General features: G+C 56.0%; 1 protein-coding gene across 2 annotated transcripts in view; it reads right to left on the bottom strand.

Annotated features, from left to right (window-relative positions):
* Nucleotides 1-16,263: 16,263 nt before the first annotated feature.
* ETS1 (ETS proto-oncogene 1, transcription factor) overlaps nucleotides 16,264-24,801 on the bottom strand; it is a 30,913-nt gene continuing 22,375 nt past the window's right edge. For both annotated transcript variants that reach the window (XM_088522041.1, XM_088522040.1), the window contains 5 exons: nucleotides 24,721-24,798; nucleotides 24,325-24,573; nucleotides 21,363-21,623; nucleotides 17,104-17,222; nucleotides 16,264-16,486 (listed from right to left, as the gene is read on the bottom strand). In XM_088522041.1, the coding sequence (XP_088378167.1) occupies nucleotides 16,271-16,486; nucleotides 17,104-17,222; nucleotides 21,363-21,623; nucleotides 24,325-24,573; nucleotides 24,721-24,798 (923 nt within the window). In that variant the 3' untranslated portion in view covers nucleotides 16,264-16,270. The remainder of the gene's footprint in view (nucleotides 16,487-17,103; nucleotides 17,223-21,362; nucleotides 21,624-24,324; nucleotides 24,574-24,720; nucleotides 24,799-24,801) is intronic.

Below are 24,801 nucleotides of genomic sequence, written 5' to 3'. Positions count from 1 at the left end.
TCCCATGGGGAACATCCACGGCTCCAGCACAAGGAAGGGCTCTCCAAGGGGGCCGGCAGGCGTTGCAGAGCTGCAAGGTTGTCTCCTCCCCAGGTTTCTCCTGTCCTCCGAACACATGTGCAGTCACACGTCTCTGGAAAATATGTGAGTGGGTGAGTTTGGCCTCGGCTCGCTCCCAGATGGGATGTTGCACGGGCCGCATCACAAAACCATCAGCTGCCGCGCGATGGAGCTGCCAGCATCCCCATCCCTGTATCCCAGGCCCAGAACCGTCCAGATGATCGCTCACCTCCCCCCAAAAAGAAATCCTTTTTGCTCTCCTTTGCAAACAGGAAAAATGTTGGCAAAAGGGTTTGGAGCGGAGGGAAGGAGGAGCGAAGCTCTATCCTCCAAAAGGAGAACGCGAAGCAGACGTGTCCAGAGCTTGCCCTAAGGGGCAATATCCTCAGGGCTGAATCGTGGTGTCCCGAAAGGCCCAGCTGGCCGAGCTCGTGTCCCCGAGGCCACCAAACCCTGCCGGTCCTTGCTGGAAGGGAGCAGGTCCTCCTTGCCAGCAGCATCTTCCCCTTCAGCGATTGATTGCAAAATCCCTGCTGCAGAGACAGTTCTGGATCTGTGCACCACCTAACCCCTCTTTTAAGGGCTATTGCTTAATATTAAGCGCTCTGAAGAACAAGCCCCTTTGCATCTGTGACCGGGAAACGCTTCTCTAAGCCCCAAAAGTGACATCTGAATGGAGCAGGCAACAGCTGGGAAGCATTTCACCAGCCCCAAAGATTGTTCGAATGTAAAGAGCTATTTCCCTGCAAACAACCGAGCGTAATTCTTAGGGAAACCATCTGAGTCCTTGGCCAGGGCTCAAAACACATTAGAGAATCAAAAGCATTTATTTTATCCAATTTTTTCCTTCGGAGCTTTGTTCGATGCTCTCCAGAACAAGTAGGCTTAATAGACTTTGTTTTGTGACTGCAGACACTTCTCATAGCTTTGCTTTTTCATCACGTATGAACTTCGATATCCATCATCTGAAATCTGGTTAGTAACAGGGGCTAATTCACTATTGCTACATTTGCATTTTGTCCACTGGTTCTTAATTAACTTAGCATGTCATGGCTTATAAATCATTAAGTTCATTAGCTGCTGGTATTCCTCTTTGCCACCACAAAAATCTCAGAAGACCACGCAAGCCTTTAAAAGCCACAGGGGGACATGTGATGTGGCTTGTAAGGTGCCCAAATTTGCTAAAACGTGGCAGGCTAAAATGGGGCCAAAGTAGGAAACGCTAAAGTTTCGGATCAAACTAAGTTTGGATGGAATTCGGCCAAATCATCCGAAAAAAAAAAAAAATCCCATGTATTTCTGGACATTTTCTGAACTGATGATTGGATTTTTATTCTCCTCCGATCCTCCAAAATTGGGGGCACCCGGGTTTGAATGGGGGAATCCACACTGGTCCTAAGGACTCTCCATCCCCAAGAACATCCCTGGCTAACAGCTCTGCGGCATCAGTTATGGACGAGGCTAATTCCAGGTCCTAAAGCCTAATCTTCCCAAATCTCCCGCATTTCCTAAAAAGCAGAATTGCGATCATTTTGAAGGATAAAGCCATATCCGGTTGCTAACCGGGGCCTTCAGGTAACAGATGCTGGCATTAATGGATTTTTCCTGCCTAAACCTGGATTCGAGCAGTATCAGATGAGTCGGCTCCGCGTGTGATCCGCGTGCGGTGGGAATTTTCTTTCCTTGTGCAACAACATCGTTGGAGACATCGAACACCCTGTCGCTTCCTCAAACGAGCAGACTCAATTTTACCTTTCATAAATCAAAAAAAAAAAAAAATTCCCAAACTTTGAATATTGAATTCACTAAAACTTTATACTTTGAGGCAGACTTGGGCTTGGGGGGGGTTGTTTCTCCTCTTGCAGAAAATTTTTCATAAACTGCCAACCAAAACACAAAACTTCTTTAAATGTCAAAACAGGATGTTTTTGACCATTTCACGAATTCTAAAAGCTTCTTTTTCTTTTTCTTTTTTTCTTTTTTTCTTTTTTCTTCTTCTTCTTCTTTTTTTTTTTTTTAAACAGGAAGCTTGTTCAAAAGCCCTTTCCTGCGAACGGTTTCGGTTTTACAAAACTAGCATTTTCTGATAATTTTTTTCTGTGTCGCCCAATAAAAAACCCCTCTTCCAGGCAGCTCTGCACTGGAGGTGGGGCTGGATCCATAGGCCATGGCTGGCACCGAGGGTGGCCACCTATAGAAGATCCAAAGTAGGCTAAGGTGCCCATGGAAGAAGAGCTGGTTGGCTTGGAGGGATGGGAAGAAGGTTGGTCCGAGGGAGTGAATGACTATGAAGGTGGAGATGACACCTCTTGCAGCCCAGATGTCCTTCACACCACCATCAGCGTGAGGGCAAACAGCCAGAACGTCTACCCAGAGGAAGATGAACGTCCCTGGGGGTGCAACCAACCCAATGCACCAACCCAAACTCTTCTGGCCATGGGGACCTCCATGAATTGTTGCCTTGGAGGTCTCTCCCCTCTGAGCCTGATGTGGCCACCATGAAGCCTTTGGCACCTAGCCCGGCCTGGCTGTCCCACACTGGGTGTAAAGCCCCACAGTGGTGCTGGTGCACCAGAACCTCTGCTTCTTGGCACGGACCATCTCCAAATGAAGCTACACATCCCCACCATGAACATCTCACTCGTCTGCTTTCTTCACCCCGCTATCTTCCATCCGAAAGACCCCGCTCCAGCTGGGTGGGCAGCGGGAGGACCAGGGGCTGCAGACGGCAGAGCAATTCTGGTTCGACACCTCCTTTCTCAAAAGGCTCCGTTCTCAGAGAGGAACCGAAACAGCATTTGCAAGTCAAATCCTTTCGCTCTTTGCACACAGAGGGAAATGGTCGAGGGCAGGTGAAAGGGACTAAAAGAATAGCTGGGGGGTTTCCTGATAGACTAAAACACAGGACCTCTTGCACCGGGCAAGAAGACGGCCAGGGCTTCATTTCTTCCCAGTTCTTGCTTATTTTCCTGCTAACTTAGGTGGTGGCCTAAGAAGCCACCCCAACCTGCCGCGTGCAGAAGCGTCTGCCTCACGGGGACGCTGAGGAAGGCTCTGTTTGTGTAGGATCTGTTACAGGCCTTTAACCTCCCGATGGAGACCTCTCAGCTGCATCCCACATGTGGGATTCATTAAGCGCGTGGCAGATGGGATCCCTTCCCAAAGAGCTCCCCTCCTTTCCTAGCCTGGGCCGCAGGAGCCGGCTGTTGGTGGAGGCAGGGATATTATTCCTTTATTTGCTTAGAAATGGGATCAACAAATCCTGGCCTGGTTTCAAACCAGCACCGCTTTGCCCTCTTCAAGAGGAAGAACATTTCCACCCTGGAAAACCCTGACCAAGGAGATGCCGATGCTGGATGAGGGACTGCTCGACACTTCATCTGCATGGACCTAAAATGTCACCAGGAGATCCCAGTTATTCGGTGTCACCCCTTGTCCTGGGGATCACATTAAGCCAACCCGCAGCAGCACGATCTCCGAGCTAATAAGAAGTGGAAAGGTTAAATCACCGCTCAGGATCAATCAGGTTCATTGGGTGGTCTCAAAGTCATGGGTTTAATGCAATGTATGCACAACACTTCGCTCTCGTCTTCTAGATTTTTGCCAGGCTTTTGTGGTGACTTGCAAGAGAATTCCGTGTCAGAAAGAATGCAATGAAATATTCATTCCTTCTGCTAAGGAAATTCAGGAAAAGGCGGGAAGAAGCAACCAAATGTGAGATCAAGATGGGAAGATGCATCCTGCTCTTTACATTTCCATCTCTGTAGCCCAGAGTAGGAGAAAGGGGCGTAGAGGAGCTTATATCATGCTAGACACCACATCCGAAATAAAGTCTTAAATAGTAAAAGCGGGATTGATGGGACAGATGAGAAATCCCTTCTTAACCTAAGGAATCTGTCTTCATGGGCCGTGCGAGCCCTGCAAGGCAGATGCAGGCAGCACCCCTAAGCTTCAGCCTGGCCCTCACGTGTCCTGGTGACATCTCAGACCCTTCTTAGGACCCTTCTTCCCATCCTAGCCTTGTCTAAGCACGTTGGACGGGCAGATTAATGCCCGAGCTCTTCCCATCAAAACCTTCCCCAGGAGTGCGGAGCGCTAATAAAATTGCTCCCCATATGGGATCCTCAGCCTCCTTTTTCCTTGTCTTTCATCTAATTTGATTAACTCCGCTCATTTCCTGTTCTCCCTGTGATCTCGCTTATGAGATGGGCAATCGCAGGTTTTATTGCCGCCTGATTAGCATCAGTAAATGACAGCGGGGAGGTTTGCGAGCCCGACCTCGGCCCCGCGCGGCGGCTCCGGCGGCCGCCGCCGCGTCCCCTGGGTGCCCCACACAGTCCTGCTCCCATCTCCTGAGCCTGCGATGTCACGGGCAGCTTTGGGGCCACCCGGCTCCCCATTTGGTGCCCCAAAATAGCAATGCCCATGAGCTGGCCAGCCGGTGTGCTGGATGGACCCTGGTTTTTCCTCCTGATGTTCTGTTTTCCTCAGGGGTCACCCACACTGGTTTTGCCCTGCCCCACGCAGAGGGTCTCCACCAAGATGCCCCAGGTAGGGATGGAGCACCCTGGGCACCTTTATCTGCTGTTCAAACAGCTCTGAGCTTCAGAAAATAAATACACGGGGAGAACTGGGTTTTTTTGCAGCTTGCTGCATGGCAGCCTTCCTAAAACATCCCGGTGCTCTCGCCACGCTCTTTACTACAATATTTAACACTTCCCACTTTGCCTTTCGTCCTCCAGTTCTCCACAAACCGAGGACCATCGCTGGAGCCAGGGCTGGCTCCGCTCCTGGGGCCGAATCCTTGGAGATCCGTGCGCGGTGCCGGGCACTCGTACGAGCAAGCGCAATCCCGGCGGTGCAGGGATGCACTTGGAGCTCCGAGCTGGATCCCACGGGCAGCGAAGGCTCCTTCCCTGCTCCCATCCCCTCTCCCACTCGCAGCCTAAGCAAGGGACGAAGCGGCCCCAAGGAAGGGGCTCCGCTCGCCGCCCAAGGGCAGACGTCTGGCCAAGGCGGAGCGGGGGCCGGAGCTGATAACAGCCCCGGAAACCCATCAGAGACACCCGGCGCGGGCCCTCTGCGTCTCGTCAAAATTACCTGCCAGGGGAGGCTCCGCTCCAGCCCTGCACCTTGTCAGCTTTTACGGTAATGGGAAGCAGCTGCCGGCGGGAGCGAAGGGGCCGGCGGGATGAGGGGATGGGAGCCGTTCATGATTCCTCGCGCGGCGCTCGGCGGCTTTGGAGGAGGTGATCCGTGCCCAAGCCTCGCTCCATGGCTCGAATCACAGCTCTGCACAAACCGGGATGAACTGGGGCAACCAGGCCCATCGTGAGGACCAGGAACTAATCAGGGTCAGCCTGTGCTCCTGTCTCATCCATCCATATTCTTCCTTCCCATCCATGGCCATGGTGGCCGGTCCTTCCCTGCCCTCTCTCCACCCGCATCCAAGCCCTCGGCCACCTGCAGCACCTCAGAAAATTCCTACGGTGCCCAAAACTCCAGCTCTCCATCCATCCGGGATATCAGCGCCGCTTCTCCTTGGGAAGGACATCCCTATGGAGGGGGCATGCGTGCACCCAAGGCAGTTTTCTGGGAAGAGCGGGATGGCTATGGAGCTGGAGCTGTAATTGGGTTAGCCACGCTCATTTTCGGTAACAGGTTGCCGCTAATGAATTTTAATTAAAACCATGTTCACGGTGTCAGCAAGTTGAAATAAGGGGCAGCTCTTAATACGAGTGGTAATTCCCCTCGCCGCAGCGGCTGGGAAGACAGAGGGTAGGATGGGCCGGCTCCTGGCATTAGGGTTTCTAGGAAAACCAGCAAAACGTGGAGCGTGCGGAGGGGAAGGAAACAGTGGCACCGTTCCAGCCCCTCCAGGAACGGGAGAAGGATCACGTCGCTGGCCGCAGCTGTGCGGAAAAGGGGAATGGGACACGAGGACCGAGGACACGGCCCCAGCGGTGGCTTGTCAAGGGACAAGGGCTCGAGCACCTGCACGGCAAGGCAGGCAGATAGAGCTCCATCCCTCCACATTCCCAGCTGAGCCTTCCCACTTCTGTCAACGTAGACACTTTGGCTCCGTTCTCCAAAGTTTTGTCCAGGCTAATTTTAGAAACCGCTCTCCACCCGCCCCACCAGAAGGTTCCTCCGGTGCTTGATCTCGCTCGGGTCGAGGAGGAGGAGGAAGAGTTTTCCCAGCGTGGAGTCTAATGCACTGCTTTTTTTTTTTCCCAACAAAATGCAAGTTTTAGGCCCTTTGAACCTCTGGAACAGATTTTCCCCTTGCTCTTTCCCAATCCTGGCGCGGCTCTGAGATTTCACAGCTCGTTTCAGCCGAGCTTTGAGTACATCTTGAGTGTTTTAGAGACAGCTCTTTTAGACTTCCTCCAGTTTCTAACGCACAAACGTAGCTGCAGGCATCGGGACGTGCCCGTCCGTGGTGGTTGGGATGGTCACGGCGCGCTCCCTTGCCACCCTATTGGGTCTGCGTTGGTCTAGAGCCTCCATCCTCTTCTCGTTCTTGGGTTTTCTTAGCCCAAAAGCCGCTCGCCCGAGGAGGCCTCTGCACATGGGAGTCCTCACGACCCCGGCTGCCCGCTCTGTCGAGGTTATCTGTCGCGACGATGAAGATGAACAGCTCCTAATGAGGCCCTTTGGCCTGGGGTTGACGTGTTGGCCGCGCGCGCCACTAATTTGGCGGACATGGAGCGGTGATGACCTTGGCTGGGCTCTGGAGAGGGGTGTCAGCCGACCCCCCGGCATCAGCAGCAGGTGAAAGATGCTGCTCAATGTCAGGGGAAGATCAAGTTGAAAGCAGGGCGAGCTTGACACGACCGCTTCCTTCTTCGGGAGCTGCATAAATCCACCAGGACAGAGGTCCAGGTATCTTCCGGGCATGGAGAAGGCCCTCAGTCTCCTTCCTTTGCTGATAGTTGCATGTTTTCCTCTTAGGCTCACAGCTTTTATACAAATGAAGTATTTTATTCCCTCAAAACGGTCTGGAAAAATCCAGAAATTACATTTTGTGGAAAACGCAGAGTGAACTCAAGGGAGAGCTTCAGTCCATGCCATTTTCTTAGGCATCCCCCAGTCCACGAAGAGCTTCGCGCTTCCTCAATGAAACATTTCCATATTTTTGCTGCAAATCCACATTTCTAGGCCAAACTACCTGCTGCTCTTGGCTTTTTGTCTCCCTCTTGTGACGGGTTCGGACGGGCTCCGATGACTGGAAGAAGGTTGGACACTACTAAATCCCAGGCCCTTTTCCACATGGAGTTCAGCTGCTTTTGCTTCCCAGCCCCAATATATCGGAGACTCATCCGTCTTCCTCCGCTCCGAGGCCAAGCCCAAGGCCGGGATTAGCCGCAGCGATCCACAAAAGATCCCAGACGGGGCTGGGAGATTTGTGGCTTTTCCCTCACGCTGAACTCCGGGATGCAGCGGGCAACATTTGTTTCTTATTTCTGATTAATCGCAAGCGACGGGGCTGGGGGTTCGGGCCACACGACCGGAATACCGGGCATGACAAGAGGACAAATCTCCCAGCCTGTCCAAAGGAGGAGCCCGCGGGAGGTTTCGCTTCTTTGCTTTTTCCTTTTTAATTCCGCTCCCTTTTTGCTCGCCCGGGTTTAGGGCTCTCGGCTCCTATAGCCACTAGATGGTGCCAAGAGAAAGAGCGAGCGTGCGGAGCGGGGGACCAAGGGGTGCCCGGGCCACCCAAACCCGCTCCGAGCATCTTCCGAGCATCTTCCGAGCATCCTCCGGGCCCCGCGTCCCCCCGGCCGGTCCCACCTCCACGGGCATCGCGTTTGCAGCCCGTCACGGTCGCCTCGGGCCTGTTATTGCTGGCGTCGCGTTACACGTCGCCGACCCCGCGCCGGGTCCTGCAGGGGCCATCGGCAGGAGAGGTCGGGACCCCGCTGGGAAGCCGGACCCGGGGCTGCTCCAATCCCCCTTGTCACACGCGCGGTGCCCCTGGGTCACCAAGGTCCCCTGCTCTGCGTGGGGACAGCTCCGAGGAGGCCACGTCAGCGCGGGGGACAACACGCGGTCGCACAGCTGCAAAACTGCCAAGTTGCAGAACTGCAGCCCAAGGCGCTGCCGTTGCAAACCCCGATTTTTCTGCAGCTTAAAAGTCTGTTTAAAAAAACCCTTGGGGCTGTGGGTAGACGTCTTGGCGCACCGGGGCTTTTTCCTCCTCTTATCTCTTACGTTTCACCTCTCTGCAAAGGGGAGGCTGCAGATGCAGCAGCGATAGGGTGCCCGTCGCCTTTCGTGCGTTGCCATGCACGTAAAATTAAAAATATATATATACACATATATAAAAAAGAGCTGGGGCGCCCAGTGCCATGACTCAGACGTAGGTGAGATATCGGTTTCAAGCGCATGTGAAAACAGCTCCATGGCTCATTTGTGTTCACAGGGCGGCCTCGGGGCAGCCGTTTGCAAAATGAGGTTGCTCCAGGCTTTGCTTTCTACATTTCTTTTCCTTTTGCAAGCCCTGCACCGTGATACGCAAAAAAAAAAACAACTAAATAAAGTTCTGGCCCCAAAATCACTCCCCTAAGGGGCAAAGTGGCAGCGCTATCTATAGCAGCACGGTAAGGATAGGGCTGTTTTCCATGAAAAGCTGGGCAGGATATGACACACCGGGTGACTAGTGGGGATGATTTCATTATATACAGCTTATTGCATAAAAAATAAACAAAAAACAAACAGCAACATAAGGAGGGGGCTTTTTAAGTTGCCTCTCTCCATTCTCGCCCTTGCTCAGAGCCTGAAAAAGCTGCTATTTTTTTCCCTGGAAGATGGAATAAAGCCTGGCACGCTGCATAAACGTGGCTTGGGGCTTTGGGGGAAAAGAAAGGTGAACAAAAGCAGCTATTTTCAACCCAAATCTGGCACAGTGCAAACTGCTGGAGGGCCCCAAACCTGTCTGGAGTGACACCCATTCCCTCCCGTGTGCCCGTTCCATAACTGCTCCCTTAAAAATGCCAGTGCCCCTTGTCTATCCCTCCATCCTTCTGCTTTGTCCATCCATCCTTCCTCAGGGAAAAGTCTGAGGCTTTAGTCGGAGGATCAGACACAAAGTGGCCTGAAATCCCACCAGAAAGACTGCATTTTCGGGCAACATTTTCAAAAACCTGCCTCCCATCCCAACCTCCTCCTTCCACCATGGAGGACAACTCATTGCTTGGGTTCCTCACCGATGGAGGAAGCACCCAGGCCAAAGCCCCCCGGCTTTGGGGACACTTTTGTGTGTGAGGGGGTCTTGATGCTCTTGGATGGGTTGGGCAGAAGGTCCAACTTCATGACACGAGGCTGCCAAAGCAGAGCGTGAGCCCTGGTGCATCTCCTCATCTGAAGGGCCTGGTACCAGGGTCAACATCACCATGATCCCAAGAGCACGTCACCGTATAGGAAAATGTCCAAGCGTTGACGTGGCCTTGGAGAAGTCCCTGTGGTCATGCGGATGCCCTGCTACTCCCCAGAGTCATCCCGGTGAGTGCCGCAGCCTCTTGGGAAGACCAGGACATCTGCATCCAGGAGGACCCTCGAAGGGGAAGATGCCTCCAAGCCTCCTCACTGAGCACCTCCTCTTGCCTCCCTGCCCTTGGTGAGTCCCCACGAGGTCCCCGCCGCTCCGGCGTCTCGGGACCCCGCGCAGGAAGAGGCCGCTCCGTGGGCACGCGGCGCTCGCTTCCTTTGACGTCCTCGGAGCCATAGGAGCTCCGAGCGCCTCAGGAGCAGCCGAGGACGCTCCGCTCCCTTCTCCCTATCTCCCAACGGCCCCGCTCCGCCGGAGACGGGAGCGCCGGGGCCGCGCGCGCCGCCGGCCTTGGCCGCCCTCGCTCCCCCGGCCTCGGCGGCCTCTTCCGCCCTCCTTTTCCCTATTGTTCGCCGGGCCCCGGCCCTGACCCCGGGTATTTATAACGCGCCGCTTTCCGGCGCGGCATTGTGCGCCGGGCGGGCGCAGCGCGCGCTCCGCTTCCTGCCCGCCGCCGGCCCCGGGATGAGCCGGCGCTCGCCGGAGCGCTTCCCGGCCTTCCTGTTTACGGCGCTCGGGAGGAGCCCGCCCGGCCGCTCCTCGGAGGCCCTTGGCATCCCCCCCCTTCTCCAAGCAGGAACGTGAGGGAGAAGACGCCCTCATCCCTAGGGAGGCCCTTTTTGGGTTGGGAAACCCAACGCTCGGCACCGGGGGTTGAGTTTTCCCCCGTTTTTCCCCCCGCCGGTGGGAAAAGCTCCCACCTGGAGGCCGGGACGTGCGAGGCCGCTGTCACCGGCCCCGTCACCGTTATCGCGTGGCCGCAGGCCAGGCCCAGGGCTCGCCAGATGTTTCCTACGCGGAGCGCGCGCGGAACGGAGGAGAAACAGGCTGCACCAAGCAGGAAAAGCAAATATATACACATATATATGTGCATTTATGTGTATGTGCATGTATATATCTCCTTGCTTGGTGTCACAGCTTGCGTTGGCCTTGGAGGGACCTCCTGCGCGCGGCTTGCAGCGCGTCGCGTCCTTAAAAGCGTATAAATGTATTAACATGGGGCTGCTAAGCTAATTAAAGCTGGTTACCCTTCCACATAATGCAATATTCATCATGTCAAAGGCATCGGATCACCCGGGCAGGATCCCGAAAAAACCATTCGCAGCGGCCTGTCCTGGGAAAAATGGGATTAGGCAGCGGGACAGCAAGGTGTGTTGGAGCAGTCTGATTTGGGATGTATTTAATGGAGCAAAGCAAAGGAAAACGTTTCGGATGAGCTTTGGCATCTTTCATTTCTTCTTCTCCCATCTCGCCTTATTTTTTAATGGACTTAATAAAAATAAGGGAACGCATTAGCCGAGCCCGGCGCATGTGTTTCGAATAACTCGATTTAATTAGCGTCTGCCGAACTGTCTTATTAAAACTAAATTAAATCCTCCTTTGAGATGCTCGGTGGATGGCGAGGCGGGAAGGAGCCGGGATTTCTCCGGACCCCGCGCGCGCATCCGGAGCCGGGAGAGGCTGGAGCGAGGCAGGAGCCGGCAGGGAATCGTCTCGCTTTAAGAGGGACGCGGGATGCAGCCGGCGGCCGCTCCGCGATTCCGATGACGGCGATTTTCCAGGCGCGTGGTCGGCGCTGCTGACGTTAGCGGAGTTGGATTACCTGGAAACGCGGCCCAAAATGTGTTTCAAGGGAAAGAAACGCAGGGAAAACTCGCAGCCTTCCGTCTGCAGCCTCTCCAGGGAGGATCTGGGGGGGATTCACGCTGCATCCCTCACGCGATGGGAAACCGGGAGAGGGGACCGCGAAAAGGGACCTCGCAAAGCGCAGGGAGAGCCGGAGCACGGAAAATGTGTCTCATCCGGCTTCATCCGGGCGGGAATTTCGAGGGAAAGGAGGAGAAAGAGAAAAGCTTTCCCGCTGCTGCTCTGGGACACCGTGTCGCAAGAGATCCTTCCACGCGGGCCTGTCACCGCCCTGCAGGACTCATCTCTCCGTCACCGGATCCTGCCTTATTCCCGATCCCAGAAAAAAGGGCTCAGCCCTCGGGCGGGACGAGGCTCCGGGGAGGGCGGCTCGGGGCCGGCAGCAGTTTTGGAGGCCTGAGGTTTCTGCCGCTGCCGTTTCTATTTTTACTCCCTTCATGTTTTTCCAATTTCGAAATGCTGCTGCGAAAGAAAAAAAATAACAGAAAAAAAAATAATAATAATAAAAAAAAGCCCTGCCTGGAATTTCTTTCATGCCCCGTTCCCAGCCCGTGTTTCCCAACGCGGCGGCTCGCGTTGACTCAGCGGGGCCGGGAGCCAGCTCTGGTTCCCATTATCCGTGCTGGATGCCAGGGAACGCGCTCCGGGCTCGCGGCACGCGGGGAATCGGGGCGCTCGGTGGCCGCCGCGGGGGCCTGGGAGCCGACCCCGCGCCAGGGATTCCCATGCGGCTCCTTGGGGCTCGGAAGCCGGATCCCACTTTTCCGCAGCGGGGAACCGCCCAAATCCCGGGGTTTTGACGGAAAGCAGGCGTTTCTCCCAGAAAAAGCCCTGGTCTGCCAGCCGCTCTGCCTCCGAGCGGAGGCGGCTTTCCCAGGAATGCAAATCCCGCCTTTTCCAGGCTTTCATTCACTAATTCCAACGCCCCCGGTGCTGGCGGAGCCTCGAGGACCCCCCGGCCGCCGCGGGGGTCGGATGCATCCCGGTTCTCCGAGCGTGCCGGGCGGGAAGCCGCCTCCTTCCTCCAGCTCCGTCCCTGGAAAGCGCCCGGCCGCGCTCCTCTCCATCCGGGTTTCGCTTTCTCCCCGCGCTCCGTCCTGGCCGTGCAAGCGCCGGGATCATCCCGGAGCTGGATAGGGAGGACACGGCCTCGCGGCCGCTATTCCCAGCCGCAAAACGCGCTTCCCGCCTGCATCACTCGTGCCAGGGGAGAAAGTGGTGGGAAAGTCGCTCCACCGGGAGCCCAGGCGGCCGCGGCGGCAGCTCCGGGCGGGAACAATGCTTGGAAGGGAAGAAGGGGGCAAAAATAGCCTGGGATGAGGGCTGGGAGGATGCTCGGAGCAGCTCAGCGCATCCGCGGAGGCGGAAAGAGCCCGGAGGGATTTCCCGCAGAGCAGAGCCGAGCTGGGGACCTGGGCTTGGAAAAGAGGGTCCCCCCGGTTCCTTCCCCTCCGTTTTTCCCGGTGGAAAAGCGGCGGAGGGAGGGAGTGAGGCTGGGAGCTGATTGGAAACAGATGTCGGGTGCTGCGGGGAGCTGCCACGTCGCCGAGGGCACCGCGGGGGCGACGAGGATGAGGAGGAGGATGAGGAGGAGGAGGATGAGGAAGAGGAGGAGGAGAAGGAAGAGGAGGAGGAGAAGGAAGAGGAGGAGGAGAAGGATGAGGAGAAGGAGGAAGAAGAGGAAGAGAAGGAAGAGGAGGAGGAGAAGGAAGAGGAGGAGGAGAAGGATGAGGAGAAGGAGGAAGAAGAGGAAGAGAAGGAAGAGGAGGAGGAGAAGGAGGAAGGGGAGGAGAAGGAGGAGGAGGAGGAAGAGGAGGAGGAGGAGGAAGAGGAGGAGGAGGAAGGCGAGGAGCATGAGGAGGAAGAGGATGAGGAGGAGGAGGAGAAGGAAGAGAAGGAGGAGAAGGAAGAGAAGGAGAAGGAGGAGAAGGAGGAGGAGGAGGATGAGGAGGAGGAGGAAGGTAAGGAGGATGAGGAGGAGGTGAGGATGAGGAGGAAGAGGAGGAGGAGGAGGAGGAGGAGAAGGAAGAGGAGGAGGAAGAGGATGAGGAGAAGGAGGAAGGTGAGGAGGATGAGGCGGAGGATGAGGATGAGGAGGAAGAGGAGGGGGAGAAGGAGGAAGGCGAGGAAGATGAGGAGGAGGATAGAGGAGGATGAGGAAGAGGATGATGATGATGATGATGAGGCCTTCAGCCTCCCCAGAGCAGCTGGTGCGCGGGGACTTCCCAGCACCAACCGCTGCCGGCAGCCCAGGTGCGCGGGGCTGTATTTTTAGCTCCGCGCTCAACTAAACACACCACATATATATATATATATATATATATATGTTTTTAATGCTTAACCCCCCCAGCGCGTCCATCCCGCCATGCGGAACGCGGCGGCCGGAGGAAAGGAGGAGCCGGCGCGTTAGGAATTCTTCCTCTCTTTAATTCCACAAGGTTTAAAATACGATAGGAAATAAGGCTACAGTATATAAAAACTCTCCAGCAAAATGATGTGCCAGCATCAGCAATTAAAACGAGACCGAGCCCTCCGTCGTTAAGGCTTCAATGGAGGAGGGGCTGCTTTTTGTATTCTTTAAAAAAACAAAAAATTAACCCAAGAAAACACAACACACGGACACACACACACGTCGCTACATCTCTAAGCTACCTCAGCTCAGTTATTTTTTTTTAAAAAGCACCTGCTTTTTTTTCCTTTTTTTTTTTCGCTTTTTTGTCATCTCGCTTTTAAAATGTTTTTTTTTCCCCCCCGCCCATTTTAAAAATATAAATTATATGAAAATACACGTTGGAAAATAGTCGAACAGCACAATATAACAATCTCTTTTTTTCTTTTTTCTCTTCTATGTTTATCAGCTTCAAAAAAAAAATCCCATGTGTAAAAACAAAACAGAACAAAAAAAAAAGACATTTCGGTAATATTTTTTTTTTCAGTTTTTTTTTACACTGAGGCAGTTAATTCCTGGAGATATTCCGTTATAACATATATGTATACATAGATTTATCCTTTCTTTAAAAACCTCTTTGGAATGTAGACGACCAGCTTGGCCGGAGCGTGCCGGAAGCCGAGGCGATCCCAGCCGAGCTCCATGGAAAAGCCCTCGGAGGAAGCGGGAAGCGGAGAGGTTTCCCGTGGGTTCAGGTGCTTTTCGGGAGCAGATGCTGCTTGGAGGGGAGAGGAGAGGGAAAACTCGGGAGGCTTTTACAGATCCGCCGCTTTTTGGCCCCGTTTGGCCGGAGCGACCCCTCTTCTTCTCCCATTCTTGGGAATGGCGAAGGAAAAGCGAGCGGCATCCCGCAAAGCCAACGGGTCGGCAAATGTCCAGTGTATGAAGCCCCCCGGCCCCCCTGGCACGGGATCCATCCGGGATCGGCTGTGCCGGCACTTTGGGAACCTTTAAGGCAAATCAGCGCCTGGCCAGGGCGCTACCCGCACCCGCATTTTCCCGGTCGGAATGAAGCGTTATCCCTGTTTTCTGCCTCTGGGAATGCTGGGGGGGGATTTAACCTTCCCTTTTTATTCCCTTTTGGAGCAGCTCCTTGCACCTTCCTCCCGCGCTCCCTTCTCGCCTCTCCGGGATGCTCCAGCAGGATCCCGAGCAGCCCCGGGCTCCTTCCCTTCCTAAAGCGCCGCCCGGTCCCCTCGTTCCCCCTAAAAAAAAAGGTCTTTTTGGCTCAAATTCATAATACTGACTCAAAAAGCAAGCGGGTTTCTGCGGCGCCGGCTCCGGCTTCACGCGCATCCCAGCCCGAGGCGGGAGCAGGGAGCGGGACACGCGGCCGTAAAGATAGAGCTGGTCAAAACAGGAAAGGAAAAGGGGAAAAAAAGCCATTTCCCCCAACGCCGCGCAGGTTCCTCTCCAAAAAATAACAGCAAATCCCATTTGGAAAATGGGGAAGGGCATTTTCGACACGCCGGCCGCCGCGTTTCGGAAAGCCGCTGCGCGCTCGGAGGGAAAAAGACATGGAAAAGACCTATTTTGACCTATTTTTAACAACCATAAAACAAATAAAGCGCTTTGGGGGCAATTCCAACCAGCTTTATCAGCAAGGTGGGGATCCAGCCAGCATCCCTGCTATCCGGAGCTCCCGAATCCCGGTGCGACGCCTCTCCGGCCGGCTCGGCGCGAGCGGGATTTTCCTTTCCGTCCTTTTTTTTTCCCTGCTGTGCTAAACCTCTCTGCTGGCGTAACAGAAACGAACACACACGCGATTGCAATACTGAGACAACCGTAGAGCTTAAGACTATCTGAAACGAAACGTAAAAAATTCAAGAAAAAAAAAAAATACTGGCACAAAATTTAATAAAATAAACTTCTTTAAAAAAATTTAAAAAATAATAAAAAGGCTTGATCCCTCCTAGTGAAAAAAAAAATAAAAAAATAATCTGCCTTTTGCAGAAAAGGAGACCGCGGGCAGAAAGGCAACGTAGCGAGAAGGATCCCTCCTTTTCCCTATTGCCCCTCTCCAAAGCAGGAGTTTTGCTCACTTCTGGTTTTCCCTGTTTCCCCTCACTCCGCAAAAGAAGAAGGAGGTTTCAAATCCTCCAATCCCTAAGAATATTGCCATTTCCTGACCTGTCAGTTTGTTGCATGAAAAACACAAGAACCGAAGGGATCCGGTTGTTAATACTCGCCCTAAACATCAAGGCGTGGGGAAGGTTTGGGGCTTGGCTGTTTGTTTTTTAAAGTGAGCTACATTTTTTTTTTCTGGCTTCCTAAAAACTCAGAGTTTCATCCCTTAAAAAAAACAAAAAAAACAAAACCCGTCTTGGATCTTCCCCGGAAAAAAAATCATCGCTCTGAGCCAAACTTGGGTTTTTCGTTGCGTCCAGGCAAAAGCATCGACTCTTCCGCCACCCTCTTTCCCAACATCCTCAACGCATGGAAACCCGGTTGCTCTTAAAAAATATAGAAATAAAATTAAAAAAAAAAGAATTTGGAAAAGAAACAAACGAAGGAAAAATAAAAGAACTGGAAGAAAATAAAAAGAGTCCCGGCCGGGGCCGGCTTCACTCGTCGGCGTCGGGCTTGACGTCCAGCATGGCGTGGAGCTCCTCGGGCGCGTAGCCCAGCAGGCTCTGCAGGTCGCACACGAAGCGGTAGACGTAGCGCTTGCCGGCCGTCTTGTGGATGATGTTCTTGTCGTAGTAGTAGCGCAGGCCGCGGCTCAGCTTCTCGTAGTTCATCTTGGGCTTGTTTTTCCGCTTGCCCCACCGCCGGGCCACCTGCGACGGGCGAGCGACGGCCAACGGGCGTGAGGGCCGGGGAAGGCCCCCGTGGGGCGGCTCCGTGGGGAGACGGAATGAAGGGACATGGGTGGGGACATGCGTGGGAAGCCTGGATGGGTCTCCGGGGGGATACGGAAAGGAGGGACCAGAGGGGACGTCCATGGGAAGCCCCATCTTTAATGGCCAACCTCTTGCTCCTCCAAGAGCGTTGGGTGGGGACATCCATGGGAAGCCTGGATGGGTCTCCGGGGGGATACGGAAAGGAGGGACCAGAGGGGACGTCCATGGGAAGCCCCATCTTTAATGGCCAACCTCTTGCTCCTCCAAGAGCGTTGGGTGGGGACACCCATGGGAAGCCTGGATGGGTCTCCGGGGGGATACGGAAAGGAGGGACCGGAGGGGACGTCCATGGGAAGCCCCATCTTTAATGGCCAACCTCTTGCTCCTCCATAAGAGTGTTGGAGCTGTGAGATGTCACCTGCTGCCCTCCAACCTCGTGGGTCTCCCCACGGCCCAATTAGCGGCTGCTCTTTAACGAGGGCTCGCTGAGGGCCTAAGCCCCTGGCTCCCCCTCCGCGTCCTGCCCCAACGCGAGCGTGCCGAGGGCGCCCTACCTCATCCGGGTCGGAAAGCTTGAATTCCCAGCCGTCGCCCGTCCAGCTGATGAAGGACTGACAGGACTTGTCGGTGAGCAGCTCCAGCAGGAATTGCCACAGCTGGATGGGGCCACTGCCTGGAAAAGCAAAGGGCATGGGAGGCGTTAACGGCATCGGGACCGAGCGGGGACAAGAAACCCCCCAAAAAAGTGGCCAAAGGGCAAGACCTGGGCCGAGGTGACGGCTCGAGAGCTCAAACCCGCAGGCAAAAGAGCTTCCTCTTTGCAGCAGGAGCCCAATATCCACGCGCTGCGCCGCTTCGCTCCGGGTTACATAAATCGGATTATTCTTCTGGCACCCGAACAGCACGGAGTCATCGCTCTGGCACGGGAGCAACCCCATTCCCTACGTGCCAGAAAGCTCCCAGCCATCGCCTGAACTCCGGCAGGCTCCTGCTTCCCGACCTTGACTCTTTCGCTCCGTGTTTACCGAGATAAAGGGGACCCAGGTATGAAAATTATTTGGCCGCGGTCCAGGACGTGTCGCTGCAGGAACGGGCCGCGTCACCGGGCGCAGCCACCGACGGCCCCTGCCTCGTCCCTCCTTCCAAAGGCACCTCCTGGATGGGGGATGCAGCAGGCTGAGGCTCTCCGGCACTTCCTCCGTCCGCAGGAGGTTTCCCAATGGAGGAGTGTAGGGAAAATTCCCCCGGGTCTCCTAATCCGCCCGGAGAGCCGCGGGGAGGCTGCAAGCCCCGACCTGCATCTCCTGCCGACGGGGGCCAGTCGTGGCCAAGAGCAATTTGTCAAGCGGGTTCGGAAACGCCTCCGAGCGGCACCGCGCTCCGAAGGGCGCCGGGAGAGCCCGGCATCGCTCCGAGCCTTCCCGGCTGCACAAAACCAGCCATGGCCGAGGGCTTTGCAGCCGACGCAGCGGCCAAGGAGGAGATTTCAAAACCCACCCTGTTTATCCGGAGTCTTGCGGTGCTTCCAGGTGCCTCCGGCGCGCGCGGTGCCCGGAGCGCCGGTTTCGCAGCCCTGTTTGGGCTGGATTGCAAAACGCGGCGCTCCGCTGCGCGCCGGCTCCCGCTCGGAGAAGCCCCGGAGCCAAAAGCTCCATGATGAGCAACTCGCCAAGGCGGCCGCACCCGGAACGCCGCTCGGCTCCGGGAAGGCTCCGCACGCGTCTCAACGGAGCGGAGAAAATTGCGGGAATGTTTAGACTAAGAAGCCCTTGGGGAACCGCTCCGGGGAATTCGGGTCCTCCACGGAGCCATGGGACACTGGGAAGTTCCTGGCCCATCCATGGGCATTCCGGGCCCATCCGTGGGCCCAGCCCTTCCGCTCGTCTCCGGCCGAGGCTGGAATTCCCCAGCGTGCCGACCCGCTCCGCCTCCGCTCTTGGTGCCAGCGCAAGTGCCACCAAGTGCCACCGAAGCCGTCCCCCGAGCTGCCGCCTTTGCTCCCTTCAAACCACAACTGCCACCAGCGTTTTCTTTACAACCAATTCCCATCTCACGGGGAATTGGGCGAATTCCCATTTCATCGGGAAAACGCTCCCTTCCCGGTGTCCTTAGCCATGTCCAAAGCTACGTGGTGGCTCTTTCCTCCCATGTCACCGATCCCAGCGGATCCAGAGCAGCCCCCGGGGAAAGGCGCATCCCAGAGCGTGCCGGGATCCATGGGAGCCCAGACAGAGCCTCCGGCTCGGAGCAATGACCAGCCTTGTTCTGCACAAGGGGACAAGGGGACGCAGGGCACAGGCCACCCTTTATACAGCCCCGCTCCCGAGCGAGGCGTCCCGGGGCTTCCCGCTCCGGCTCCGGCTGCTAAGAATAGAGGGGCTTCACAAAGGGGACCTTGTCTCGCTCGGGGACACTGAAGAGGGTCCTTGAGCGGGGCCCGCCGGGCAGCGTCAGCCTGCAGGAATGTCCCGGCGTCACGGGCAAAAAATGCCTGGGAAGGCGGGAACGTTGTCCGAGCGGGTCCTCCATGTCCCACCCGGGAGCCTTGCCGGCTCCGCGTCCCTCCGGTGCCACCGGTGCCACCCGGCCGCGTCACCGGCCCCGCTCTCGAGCCCCCGCCCCTGCCAACGGCCTCCGTTTGAGAGCAGAAAAACAGCGGCAACAAAAAAAGTACAAAAAAGGGAAAAAAGAGAGACAAAAAGCCACCCCCGCCCGCGAGCGGCACACCTATTCTTCTCGCTCTGCGGTCTGTGGTTGCAACCAAACAAAACACCCGGCCATGGCAACAGCTCCAAAACAGCTCCAAAACGCTCACGGTGTCCCCGCGCCGTCCCCGCCGGGACCGCGAGGGGATCGGGAGAGCGGGATGGAGGAAAAGGGGCACGGAGGCCACGGCGGGAGGCGGAATCGCGAGCGACCCCTCGCTCGGTTTGGGGAGAGGCGCCGGCGTCCGGAGCGACCCCGCTCCGGCGATGGGAACCGAAGCCGCCCCGCTCCGGAGCGGCTCCGTTCCCCCTTCGAGGCAGATAAGAAAACCGGCCCCAACCTCCGCGCGAGCAGCCATGGCAACCCGTTAAATTAGGTCAAGATGCGGGGGCAGATAAGGGCGCTCGCGGCGGCGGCCCGCGCGCCGGGGCGCGGAGCACATCAAACGCGCGCGGCGCTTCCGCCGAAATGCACCTTCCCGCCGAGGCGCCGATAGCATCGGAGCGCGGGGCAAAACAGGCCCCGAGGGCGGCCGGAGCATCCCGGCCTCGCTCCGCGGGGCCTCCGGAGGAGCCGGGAGCTGCCAACGCAGCCCGGGTTCCTCCGCTGCGCCAAGCGAACGGCCCCGCGCTGCTGGCCCCGACGGGGACGTCCCCGTGTCCCCCTTGGCAGCAGCACGAGGCCACGGGGCGGGTGGCACCTCCGTCTGCAAAAGGCCTCCGCTCCGAGGCCTTTGCTGCTTCCGCACCGAGCAAGTGTCACCAACGAGGCGCTGGGTGCACAAAACGCTCCTGGCAGGCCCCAGGGAAGGTGCGAGCGGGGGAAAACGGGAAGAAAACGGACAGCTCGCGCTCGCGGGGCTCCTCTTCCATGGAATTTCCATCGGCAGAGCCAAGGGGTGTCCTGGGATGCGGGAGCCGCGCGGGAACGGCAGCGCGCTCCTGTTTTGCACAGCCCCGCGGAGCAGGCTGGGCCGAGCTGCCTTTCTAACGCGAGCTGCAGCACCAAACCACTTCCTTTTTGACACATAGCTCCTAAAATTATCTCCCTCCCCTCTGCAGCTCCCCCCGGCAAGCAAAAAAAAATGTAAAAAAAAAACTCGAGTTATCAGCCCCGCGAGCCGCGCGGTGCGTGGGAGGAGATTTCAGGGACAGGCACACCTCAGGATCTGCTCTCAACCTTTTGATGATCTTTATCTGCGCAAACTATTTCCACCGCCGGGTTCCTGCGGGCCTTGGTAGCAGGGCAGGAGGGATCAGCGCTCACAAGAGAAAGGGGAAGCGGCAGGAGGCTGCCCTGCAGCTTTTGCTTGGTGGGTCCAGAGGGACGGGCGCTCGCTCGAAGCTCCTTTGCACCCCGTTTCTCTCCACGGCACAGGAGATGGCCACCTGGCTTGAGGCAAGGGTGGCCAGCAAGTTGCATCAAAGTAGTGGAGTGACAACCCTAAAATCCTGGTTCCCTAAGATCCTAGATTGCTCATGGGCTAGTTCTGGAGTGGCCAGGCTGGAAGGAGACACAGTCCTCATGGGCAGCATGCTGGTAGGTGACCTCTGGGGACAATCCCAAGGGCTCTCCAGTGCTCAGTTTTGGGCTGACAAGAGGCTCGAGGTTGCAAGAGGACAAGAAGACCTTGGGCAAACCAAGAAGACCTTGGGCAAGTCAAGAAGATGTTGAACAAGCCAAGAAAACTTTGCTCAAAACAAGAAGACCTTCCTCAAAACAAGAAGATGTTGGGCAAGCCAAGAAGACACTGAACAAGCCAAGACCTTGGGCAAGCCAAGAAGACCTTGAGCAAACCAAGAAGACCTTGAGCAAGCCAAGAAGACCTTGAGCAAACCAAGAAGACCTCACTCAAACCAAGAAGATGTTGGGCAAGCCAAGAAGACACTGAACAAGCCAAGACCTTGGGCAAGCCAAGAAGACATTGAGCAAACCAAGAAGACCTTGAGCAAACCAAGAAGACCTTGCTCAAACCAAGAAGATGTTGGGCAAGCCAAGAAGACGTTGAACAAGCCAAGAAGACCTTGGGCAAGCCAAGTTCGCAGCGGCTCTGCAGGAGGAGAGGTGACACGGGTGCTGTCCCCACCGCGCCGCCGGTGTCACCTACCTGTGTAGCCAGCCAGGGCAGCAGCAGGGATGACAGGCTTGTCCTTGTTCATGTCGGCCCGGTCGCGAACATAGTCCTTGAAGGTGCCCTTGGGCTTGTGGTTGGGCAAGGCGGCGGGGTAGTCCTCCGAGTCGAAGCTGTCGTAGGAGGGCACGCGCTGGAGGCTCTGGAAGGACGACTGGCTGCTCCAGGACTGCGTGAGGCGGTCGCAGCTGTCGTAGCTCTCGATGCTCTCGAAGGAGTCCTGGCCGCCCAGTTTACCTGGCGAGGAGGAAGGGGGCATGTCAGATGACACCACCTTGGGCTCCATCATCTCCAAGGTCTTTTCCAAGCATAACGGTCCCGTGATTCTGTTCTATGAACAGCACCCAAAGCAGGGCCATCCCGGCCCCAGAGGCGTCCCCACCAGCCACCCAAGCGAGATGCCTGAAGCCACATGGGAATGTCCTCTGCTTTGAGTAATACTCCACTCGAGCCCAGCTCAGGCGCCCCAGGGTCCCTCGTTTGGCCTCCAGCACCCGCTGCAGAAAGACACGGTCTCCCCAAAGCTGTATCTGTCATTCCCACATAAGCGCTGCTCCGGGATAGTCAAGGCCACGGGACACCCAGCGTCTTGACTTTCCAAGTTTCCTACAAAACTCCGCGGCAGCCTTTCCTTGCCACATGCCATAACCAGTTTCCAGGCCCGAAATTCCCAAGCAGCAGCAAACTGCACGGAGGAGCAGGGCCAGAGGCCGGGGGCTCCGTTATGTTTCCAGCTCTGGCAAGGTGAGCACAGCTGGCTCGTATCAAGGCTACTCCCTGGGGTGTTTTTAGCAAAGAGCAGGATACAGCAGGACGGATTCTCAGCAGCCCCACGGTGATTTACACCCGCCCGGGGCAGCCCCATAGACCCGCTGCTAAAAAAGGATCCCTCGAACGAGCTGCAGTTGCTCCCTCTGATCTCCCTCACGCCGCCGATTGCTCAACTGACGAGCGGGAGAGCGGGATGGGATCATCCGAGTTCACCGATTTCCCAAAGCGGGCTAAAAACAGCTGCTGGGATTGCGCAAGGGCTCCCGGAGAAGTTTCCATTGGCAGCGGCGCCCGGAGCGCGGCACGCGGAGCAGCGCTGGCGCGTGCCCCCACATCCCTGCTGGGCTCAGCATGAAGAGCACTTGCCACCAAATGGCTTAGCCTCCGTGGGTGCCGAGCTCTGGGAATTCCCGCTCCGGGAATCTTCCTCCTGCATCCTAGGAAGGTGCCAGCTCTCCCTCCGGAAAGGGCAAGTTCAAATTTCAATGCCCTTAAAATCATTGCACGAGACTTAGTCCCACCTAAACCGGACCTGGCTGGGAGCGCTTGGACATCAGCCCTTGCCCCTCCTGAGCCCAAACCCAAAGCCTTGGGCAGCTGCATTTTCCAAGATTTGCTCTATTTTCCAAGAGATGCCTTGGCTGATAAGGCAGAGGGGAGAAAAGGCACCCGAGGAGCCTCCAAATTAACTCCTAGCCCAAAGACAGGCAGAACGGGACCGCTAGGAGAGCCTTCCCCCTGGCCTTCCTCCCTCTGAAGTGTTTGACTTTGCGGCTGATTAATCTTTTAATGCAGTCACTTGATGTGGAAGGTACAAAAGCGTATGTAAATACAACTGTGCTGGACTCTGGTTTATATTAAGGCTTCTTTCTACCACTCTGGGAGGATTTATGCCACCCTGAGGCCCTTCTACACTGCTCAAATGAGTGTTCGTGTAAGCAAGACCGTAGCCGGCTGCATTTCTCAAATCCCACCTGGGGTTAAAGTGTTTGCTAACACTCGTGGCCCTGGGTCCCCAGTGCAAGCTTAAAGTCTCTCACTTCTCTCCCCTCGAGCCTTTTTAGGCTTGCCAGAGAGAACAGGCTCGAGGTACGATTGCAAAAGCAGACCTGAATCGTTGTGTTTCAAGGGGAGTTATTACGAAATCACCTACATGAAAGAGAAGGTCAAGAAAAGGGAAAGGCACAAATGAAAGACAGCCAGGAGGGAGAGCCCGGAAAAAGGAGCTCACCTAAAATTACAGCACAGCTGCCTCTTCCCTGGGTCCCGGGTTCCCTATCTGGAAGCTGGAGCTCATGATGCCCCCGTGTAAGCAGCTTGGAGCGCTCCGGATTAAACTTCCCCTTTGAATAAACACCAGATCCTCAACCCCGTTTCAAGCAGTCTCATTACAATGGAGCGGGGCACCTGGGCCCCACGTGTCCAGAATTTAATAATATTAATTGAAGAGGCATTTGGGCCCAGATCCCCCAAAGTGGGTAGGTGTTCAGCTGCCATCGAGTCACACAGGAGCTTTGCACCTATCACTCTTTGGAGCTTCTAGCACAAGAATTCAGGGGTCATTCGGCTCTGTCACCGGCCCAACATGACATCTGCACCTCCTAATAAAGCCTAGGGCCCAGGTTCACTGGAAAACATTATCAGTTCAAGCAAAGAGCCATCAAAATCCATGGAGATAATGGATACAGACTTCAGATCCTCATGCTCAAAAGCTTTCAGAGCCTGGGACAGTAATTCCTGATGAGAACTTGTGAAGGATTTGTGGGCTTTTGCCTGGTCTCCTAGGAAAATGAGATTTATACAAGCACACAGCGGTCTGTCCTCCCTAGTAACTTCTAAGCCTATTTCAACTTCACTCGAGTTCGACATCAAAGTCGAGAGCCAGAAATGTTGTATTTTTGCAGATGTTGTAAAAACAGGCAGCTGAGCAGAGCAGTGAAATACCCTCTTAATGTTTTCCCCCGAGGAAAATAAGGCCAGGGAGGGCTCCAAGCCATCAAGGAATCTATCTGGGAGGTTCAACCCCAGGAAACATAAACATTGGGAAATCGGCTTCCTTAATGCCACGGCCCGGCTCCCCGTTGGGCAAAGGGGAGGGAAAAGCAGCACTCGGAGACACGGAGATGGGCAGGGGCAGCAAGATTCCGAGGAAGGAGGTCGGATTTACCTCGGCTGGCGCGGCCCATGCACATGTTATCCGGCGTCACCACTTCTTGCTTGATGGTGAAGTAGTCCGTCTGCAGCGCGTCCGTCTGCACGGGCTCCCGCAGGATGACCGAGGGGTAGTCGTTCTCGTACTTGAGGGACAGCAGCTCCTCGGAGCTGATGGGATGCAGCGTCTGGTAGGACTCGGTGATGAAGCTGGGCTCGGAGAACTCGGAGGGGGGCACGCACTGCGCGTGCTCGATGCCGTAACCTGCCGGCACAGCGGGAACGTCGTCAGCGCGGCGCCCCGGAACTCGGGAGCTCATCCCCCTCGAGCCTCCCACAGCACACGGAGGTCTCGGGGCTGCTTTTCCTACCAAGGGCGCCGCTTTTTTTGCCCCGAAACCCCGGGACTTACTAATGAAGTAGTCGGAAGTATAGCGGGATTCTGGATAGGCTGCGCTCACTCCGTTGGCCGGGTACGGCTTCACCTCTTCTG

Source organism: Tinamus guttatus, unplaced genomic scaffold (assembly GCF_059628265.1).
Source record: "Tinamus guttatus ecotype Peru unplaced genomic scaffold, ASM5962826v1 Tinamus_guttatus_pri_ptg000143l, whole genome shotgun sequence".
Classification (NCBI taxonomy): Eukaryota; Metazoa; Chordata; class Aves; order Tinamiformes; family Tinamidae; genus Tinamus; species Tinamus guttatus.
The sequence above is the reverse complement of the archived record's forward strand: the minus strand, read 5'-3'. Positions and strand labels throughout refer to the sequence as shown.